The sequence below is a fragment of the Babylonia areolata genome, chromosome 18, assembly GCF_041734735.1.
Source record: "Babylonia areolata isolate BAREFJ2019XMU chromosome 18, ASM4173473v1, whole genome shotgun sequence".
NCBI lineage: Eukaryota > Metazoa > Mollusca > Gastropoda > Neogastropoda > Buccinidae > Babylonia > Babylonia areolata.
This window is the reverse complement of record NC_134893.1, coordinates 11407781-11416255: the sequence shown is the minus strand read 5'-3', so window position 1 is coordinate 11416255 and position 8475 is coordinate 11407781. Positions and strand designations below refer to the sequence as shown.

General features: G+C 39.2%; 1 protein-coding gene across 1 annotated transcript; it reads right to left on the bottom strand.

Moving 5' to 3' along the window:
* Positions 1-1763: 1763 nt before the first annotated feature.
* LOC143292440 (UDP-N-acetylglucosamine transferase subunit ALG13-like) lies at positions 1764-5058 on the bottom strand. Its single transcript, XM_076602714.1, has 4 exons — positions 4908-5058; positions 2974-3142; positions 2283-2421; positions 1764-2047 (listed from the first exon to the last, which is right to left on the bottom strand). Exons 1-4 carry the CDS (start codon positions 4992-4994, stop codon positions 1771-1773), a joined length of 672 nt encoding a protein of 223 aa, XP_076458829.1. The 5' UTR covers positions 4995-5058; the 3' UTR covers positions 1764-1770.
* Between the last annotated feature and the right edge of the window lie 3417 nt (positions 5059-8475).

Genomic DNA, 8475 nt, shown 5'->3' with positions numbered 1-8475 from the left:
ATGGAATGACACTGAAATATTTTGTCAAGTATTACATTCTATGAACTAGGTGTATAATGCTAGTGAATATTTGTAAAATATGCTTTTCTCACTCCAGTCAAAACAGAACCCTTAGCTGTATGTTTTCATTTGCATTGATACTCTTTTCGGAACAATTATAAAAGCAACAAAGAGGGACTTTATCCACAACCATGCACCCCAAAGGAAGATTAGATATAACTGCAGTCTATGTGGAACCAATATTTTCAGAGTAACTCTGTCATGGCCAAACACTTGCTTGCAAATTCCATTGTTGCTTACGTCTGTTTGTGTGTGTGTGCTATCTGTTGTATAAGTGATGGTATGGTTGTTCATGGGCACTGTGGACACCATTTAAAGGTTTTAACAAAGTTATGTTGCTGTTGTGTTTGTATGTGCATATAATTGTATCATGTAGCGGAAGTAACATTCCGTGCTGGTCGGACATGTTTCGCTATTTTTAATCAAAAATCTTAATAATATGTACCTTTTTTTGGGTGTTGTTTTGGATTCAAAGTTTGTTGTGTGTGCTGAATCTGAGAATAAGTAGTGAGTACATGTTGGTAAAAAATATTATCACATGGAGGAAGAAAGTTGAATATGAGAAAATGTTATCAGTATCATACAGTACAAAAATGTTGACATTGTTTTTTGATGATGATGTTTGTTTTTCAAGACAAAGAAAAACAAAAGCACATTCTGAATCTTGACTAGAACTGTACAGCTCAGTGTGAATGTATGATGTCTTGAGTGCAAAATGGTCTCATTGCAAAACAGTTTTCACTGTCCATACAGTCAGTTTGCAGTGAGATATTGTTTCAATGATCATTCCATCAGATATGATTGAGACAAAAATTTGCAAATATGCTCTCTTTCTCTCTCACATACACAGATTTATTAATTTTTTGGATCCATCTAAAAAGATGGTTCCATGTCAGCTATAACCTTTAGCAGTAGCTTTTCTTTCTTTCTCTTCTTTTTCTTCTTAGAACAATGAATATCAGAGGCACTGATTTAGAAAAAAAATATACGTTATGAGGGAGGATTTGCAGGCCCACTTTTGTGGTGGACCTTTCATCGCTTGCAGAGCGAAAAGTAGGTCATACGACATCATGGGCAGCCCACCTCAGTAACTAGCTTTTCTGAGTTTGCACCGCCTTTGTTAGGACAACTTTTCAGCAGAGTTTATAAATCAGTCAGTTCAAATACATAATGGCAGAGATGTGACAAACATGCTCAAAGTAAATATTGAATGCTAAAGCAAATAATGGGTGTAACTGTAAACCAAATATATCTTGTAAACTTGCAAAAAATAGTCATCGAAAATGTTCAAAATCCTTTCGTCAGGACAGCGATTTCTACGACAAAATTTTAGCTTTTCAGTGACCTGGAAAAAACAAGAAATGGAGATACGCATGCGCACATGGTTCTCGCTAAAAATAATCGGGGAATCACCATGGAAATCTAGACGAAAGTGGGTATAAAATATCTTGGATAAAATGAATAGTAGAAAATGAACAGTGATACATCTTAATAAAAAATAGAAAGATACCATCCTCCATGAACATTTTTGTATACTATTGTGCCTCCCACCCCAGCCCACCCCCACACACGGACTCCTGTATAGTGTACATGTGGACATTAGCAAAACTATCACATTTACATCATCTCTGTCAGGAACTGAAGAAAATGCTATCAGACCATGGATTCATTACACAAAGGAGCACAACTGATGCACACAAATCTGCCCAGTCATTCTTTACTGCAACTTGCAATGTTTCCAAAGAAAACAAACACACCAAAACATAAAATCAGTGACAGAAGAAGTAAGGCTCCAGCTGGTGTCCACACATAAACAGCAGCAATCATTGCAATCCAGCACAGATGGCACACAAATGTCCGAGTCTGACTGACTGCAGCTGGTGTACGCAAAAGGGACTGGAGATGGCGTGTCAGGAATGCAGGATCTCCAGGTGTGTACCGCTGCAGGGTTGTGAAATCAGCTTGTTTCAATGTTTGTTGCAGAGTGCTGAAACATCACAAATAATTCATGATTCATACATATTAAATGTGCTTAGTGCACTTATTGTAAATTTTGATCCCAGCCTTGAAAATGTGAGAAGTGGCACAAGCTTAGAATTTAATAGAACATGTCCGGAATGCCCAAATGATAATATAAGGAAAAAAGCTACAATTATCAATTTGTCTTGTTTCTTACAAACTCCTCATATGAGTTTTCTCATATATTTTTTTTTAATGCGCACCTGCAAGTACAGTAGAAGAGATGATGCAGCTGTTGTAATTGCTTTGCAAGCTCCTCTTGATGGTTATCCATCAGTTCATCATTGATGACAACCAGTGTTGCTTTGCCAGCAGTTAGTGTCTCCAGGACACTTCCTGCCCCTGAAAAATAAAAATGCAATCACAAAATGTTGCATTAAATATGCAGTTATGTATAATACAAGTGAATGATAAGAATATGATATACATTTACAGCAATGACACCCATGATGAAAAAAAAACAAGCTCACTGGGCAACATAAAAACTATGGCCCCATTTCTGGAACCACTTATCATTGCCTAAATTATCCCTCATACTTTCAAATACCACTGTTATCATGGCAACTGTCAACAGTGTCATTATCTGTCATCATCTTCAGATAATGTACGTACCAGCAGCAAAAAGAACTATCAGTAGCTGATTCTGAGGTGAACAACTAAACAAGTTTTAATTTCTATACTCTGAATATATCTGAGTATCACATCACAAGCATTATAATTACCGGTAGTGTAATGAATAAAATAGTGTTAAGAAAATATCAGGACACTACACTGTTGCAAGAACATTTTCCCAGTACAACTGTTAGTTGTTGTATTTTTAAGTGGTAGCCACATAACATGATAAATAGTAATATTTTCTGTATCTCTCCACCCCATCGTTTACATTTAACTTACCAGCATGGCATATGACAAGGTCAGCTGCAGCAATGTCATCTGCAATGGAATCTTTGAAGGTGTATGACTGAACAGCAGGGCTGTCGTGACTGAGCTGTGCTGATTGTGGCTGGAACTGACCCCGTCCTGTCTGCAGCAACACTTTGGTGTAGCCCAGCTCACACAGCACCTGCAGTTGAAAACCGACTTGAAATGCTTGGCGATGTCTCACACGCACACACAACTTGTATGAGAATGAGAATCCATGTCTGATTTGACATAATCTCTCTCTCTCTCTCTCTATATATATATATATATATATATAAGTTGTCTGCTTGGGGCTTATTTGTTGAATATTTTCTTCAGACAAAGGACAGATCCGTCCGGTCCATTAATTGAAATAGTGTTGGCTTACACAACAAAACCATTTTTGACTGAAATGTACTTGGTCTATTTTTCTTCATACTTGCATGTACAGAACAGTGCTATTTGTTACTCTGTTTGCCTCTTGATATACAGAAACTCTATAATCCAGCAGCAGGGGATATAATTTTGTCCTCATCAATCTCTCTCCTAGACCACAAAGTGAATGTCCTTGGACTGTGTTCACCCCATTCCCTCCCCCTTCAATGATTTTTTTTAATAATATTTTTTAGTGTTAATAGTGTAAAAACAACAACAGTTTCAGTTTCACTTTCTCAAGGAGGCGTCACTGCGTTCGGACAAATCCATACACGCTACACCACATCTGTTGAGCAGATGCCTGACCAGCAGCATAACCCAACGCGCTTAGTCAGGCCTTGAGTGCATGCTTACATATTTGTGTACCTATGAAAGTGGATTTCATTTTACGTAATTTCGCCAGAGGACAACACTCTCGTTGCCATGGGTTCTTTTTCAGTGCGCCAAGTGCGTGCTGCACACGGGACCTCGGTTTATCGTCTCATCCGAAAGACTAGACGCTCAGTTTGATTTTCCAGTCAAACTTAGGAGAAAGGGCGAGAGCGGGATTCGAACCCACACCCTCACGGACTCTCTGTATTGGCAGCTGAGCGTCTTAACCATTCTGCCACCTTCCTCCTATAACAACAACAACAACAACAAAACAAAAAAAGGAAAAGAAAAAAAAGGGGTGGGGTGGGGAATGTTTTATACAATATTCACTGATAAACACAAATAAAACTGGAATGAACCAGGCTAATAAAGTAATAATTATAAAATTAACCTGACTACATACTCTGCACACACACATACACACACACAGGGCAGGGGTTCTTGTACTACAACAGATCTACACATCTGCACACAGTTTTATGGTCCCTGGCAACTTTTCTGTGTAGGTGGATTTGTTGACCAGCAAGATCCACTTTATTGCCATCTTCACAATGAAGAAATTATTTTTCAGTTGATCGTTATGATAGTGGGGTAAGGTGAAGATGGGCTTGTTGGTGTGTCTCGCATGGTTAGCAGTGATGTTTGTGGAAACACAACCAGGGTCCTGTCGTGTTATCATTCGCCAACCAGATTTCTGGTAAATCAAGTACAACTGAGGGTGTGCCGGTTCCACTATGCAGAACAGCATCACACGCTGATGTTTTTATTCACCTTGCTGAGGTGAGAATTGTTCTCTATGAAAGAGCCTGGTGGAGAAGCTGGGGGTCATGTCATTATGAAGCAGGTAGTTTGCTGGGAAAGCTCCATTGCGCCGATGTCTTTTTGCCAACATGGGAACCATACAATAGTGCTGGACTCCGGTAGTGGCCTGATCAGTGCTGGATAAGCCGATTTAATGTAATATACCCCCAGCGTGGGTATTGCCCTTGCAGATGGGCAATATCCAAATTTTTTCCCCCTCAAGAAGAACAGTGTACACAAAACAAGGCCTGGACGTTCACTCCGTCAGTCACACAAAGGAGTGGAGGGGAATAAATGTGGTATTGCCTTCACAAACTCACTTTACAAACATCTGCGGATGTCACTGACTTTATCAGCTGGTCGAATTCTGTTGTACCAACCGTTACAAAAACACTTTTGTCTTTCATGCTTCGTGCTTCCCGTACATTCGTCTGCTACATTTGCTGTTCAGCAGCAAACCAGTCCCGAAGTTAATATATCACCTTTCCCTTCTCTGGAAAAAAAGTTAACAATACGGAAAAGATTTCTACTTTCCTTTTATGGTTTGATTAATTTTTAGGGAAACAAAAGCAAAGCAAAACAGACCAAAAATGCCTTTTCTGTCGACTCCTGTGATGCTGACGGGATTACGTCCCTTATCACGAAAACCTCTGTGTGTGTCTGTGTGTGTGTGAAGGAGTTGTCTTCAGGTTTCCGTCTTCCACTTCAAGTGATATTAGATGGAAAAAAATTAAGATAAAAAAGTATTAATAAAAGGAGGTTGACAGTATTGGGCGGAGGGTGAAGAATGGTGGGTACGTTTGTGTGTGTGCGCGTGTGTGTTTGTTGTGGGGAAAGATACAGAGCACGGGGGGGGGGGGGGGGGGGGGGGAGACATAGGCAAAAAAGAAAGAACGCTGCATGACATCAAACAACTATAACAACTGTAACAAATGTCCCATTGGACTATGCAGCAAACCTGCAATAGCAGATAACATCTTGAAATTGTCAAAAATACATTCACAAAATAAATACGTTTGTGGAAGCTGCAATATGTAGCCTAGAAATGAGTGTGTGGAGGAGGGGAGGGGAGGGGAGGGAGCGGGGTGCATGTTTGTTGCATATCTGTTATACATGTGTGTGTGTGTGTGTGTGTGTGTGTGAATGTGCATCTGCATCTGCATGTTTTACATTTATTTGCTAAATTATCATCGTTTTTTTTTTTTTTTTTTGGTTTTTTTTGGTGTGTGCGTGTGCGCGCGCGCGCGCGTGCTCTTAGAGTTGGCTTCATCAAGATTTTGCGCCTTATAAATATTATTATTATTAGTAGTAATATTTTTATGTATCTATCATTATTTTAATTTTTTTTAATTTTATTTTGTTTATTCTTTTTTTTGTTTTGTTATTTTATTTTAATTTTAATTTCATTTTATTTTTTTCTCAAGGCCTGACTAAGCACGTTGGGTTACGCTGCTGGTCAGGCATCTGCTTGGCAGATGTGGTGTAGCATATATGGATTTGACTGAACGCAGTGACGCCTCCTTGAGCTACTGATACTATGGTCACACTACTAGGTGTGCATGGTTACTTCAGCATACAGAAACTGGATGCCACCAGAGAAGAAAATATATCCAGATGACTTTCGTTTTTTCTTTTTTTTGGGGGGTGTGTGTGGGGGGGGGGGGGAGGTGCGCTATTGTCATCATGTGTGTGTGCGCGCGCACGCATGCATATGCGCACAATTCCATGTATGTTTGTATGTATGCACGTGTGTGGAGGGAGGCTGTGTGCTTGATTGTATGTTTAAATGTATGTATGCATTGTGTGTGTGTGTGTGTGTGTGTGTGTGTAGTCTGCTAGTTACATTTTAATGTTTGTAACATTGATGTAATGTGTTATGTAAAAAAAACCCACAGATTCTGTAAAGCACCTTGAGCAGATTTCTGGAAAGTGTGCTATGTAAGTATCCATTAGTACCATTATTGCTATTTCAATGGCATTATCAAGCCTACTAACGCATCTGTGTTGTACATAAAAATTCTCGGTGCATTGCCCCAATGCCACTCTTGCAAGTCCTCTTTTCTCATCCATAGCGGGCTGTCTGCCTTTGACCAAGTGCCAGCAGTTCATTGGGGTCTATCAATGTTAGGTTGCCCTTATGACTTTCTTTTACCTTGAAGAAGGTTAAAAAGTTAGGGATATTGCCGTTTTATCTTCTGTCTTGAGAATAGCTGCCATCCCTTGGGATTGCTCATTTGTGTTTGTTTTCTTCAGGTTTTGTGTTATGTATGAACCAGAAGCTGCACAATTAGGTGATGCCTATGGTGATGGGATGTAATCTATTTTTTAAGTGTGAACATGAAAATAACAGGACAGTGTGCATGTGAGTGAAACATAATATTTAAAGCTATAATGATTTTTTTTCCCCCCAATAACTCGCGTTTCATTTCAGTGGAAAAGAAAAAATAACAATGTTTTTAGAACCATCGGTTTTGATGTATCACCTGTTAAGAGTCATACATCATGGGGAAAAGTAATAAGCCTAGTTCAACAGGAGAATCTGACAAAATTATCAAATACCATTCATACCATTCTCCGTCTCACACACACATGTGCACATACACACTCAAGCTCACATACATGTTTGCCCATGCACACACATTCACAAATACATGGCACATTGGGTTATTCATAGTCTGCATAATGGTGTACAGAGCTTGAAAGAAAGAGCCATCAAGATATAAAGAATAAACCCTAGACATTAAAAGAAAACTACAAAGCCAAATAACTGTCAGGAAATGTCCTAAAAGCTAAGTGAATGTATCATATTGACTGGCTCAGCAATACTAGTGTCAAATACCAGCGTTACCACCCACCAACTGAATTTGATGTCAGGATGTTTGTTACAGTATGAGGTAACTGTAATAAATTAAAGTGATGAAGCGAAGGTTTAAATGGAATTTTTAAAACTTTGAAATACTGAGTGACATAATTCTGGATTATTACAAAAAAATTCAAGGAAACTGTTAACTCTTTTGTTCCTATTTTTCTGTGAACCATTACTTCCACTTGTTCCCAGATTCCTATGATACATATAATCCCTTCATTCCTGGATTTAGAGAAGAGAAAGAAAGTATGTAACAGGGTATTTATTTTGGAGACTTAAGGCAATGTGACTCAGTACGGTACACAATTATTGTCATATACCGTTGTGTTCAGAATTGATGTGAAAAGTTGTCTTGGACACTGTTGACAACATAAGACAGATGTCTGGTGACACTCAGGTGTAAAACAGGAGAATTTGGGGTCGAACACAATGCATGCAAGTACGTACCACATGCAAGACAGCATTTTGCTTGCAGAGAATTCACATCAAGCAGGTACTCACTGAGTAGTGCCTCATATGTTTCTCAGTGCCACACTACTGGTCATATCCATGAAAAACTGTCACAATTGTTACTGGTGTTGTCCTTACCACATGAGTTTCAGTTTCAGTACCTCAAGGAAAACTGGTCAGTCCTAATTTTCTACACATTCCTTTTTCTGTATATGTGTGTCTACACTAGCACTGCCCATTGGCAAGAATGTAGTGGCGGCCATTTTGCCACGGCCTGAGGAGAGGGAGGGGGTTGTCTGGCATCCATTCCATTCATACACAACCCCACTAGTGACCCTGTCACGGATAGATGACATGCCCTGATGATGCGACTCGCATGAAGTTCAAAGCGCTTACCACATGAATCAATTTTCCATGCCGTAAGAAGAGGGAATTCTCAGCAAACTCCAGATATGAATGGTGAAAGTCCTGTTAACTGGAAAACCATGCTGCAGGAATGCAAGAGTTAATAAATGTTTAGCCTCCAAGACTGACTAACAAATTTTAACTGAAAATGAATGCATATTTTATGG

Coding starts and splice junctions, on each gene's coding strand:
- LOC143292440 (XM_076602714.1), bottom strand. CDS start 4,994: ATGAAAGACAAAAGTGTTTTTGTAACGGTTGGTACAACAGAATTCGAC. Junction 2,422..2,973: donor CCTTGTCATATGCCATGCTG/GTAAGTTAAATG, acceptor TTTATTTTTCAG/GGGCAGGAAGTGTCCTGGAG. Junction 2,048..2,282: donor CTCTTCTACTGTACTTGCAG/GTGCGCATTAAA, acceptor GTGATGTTTCAG/CACTCTGCAACAAACATTGA.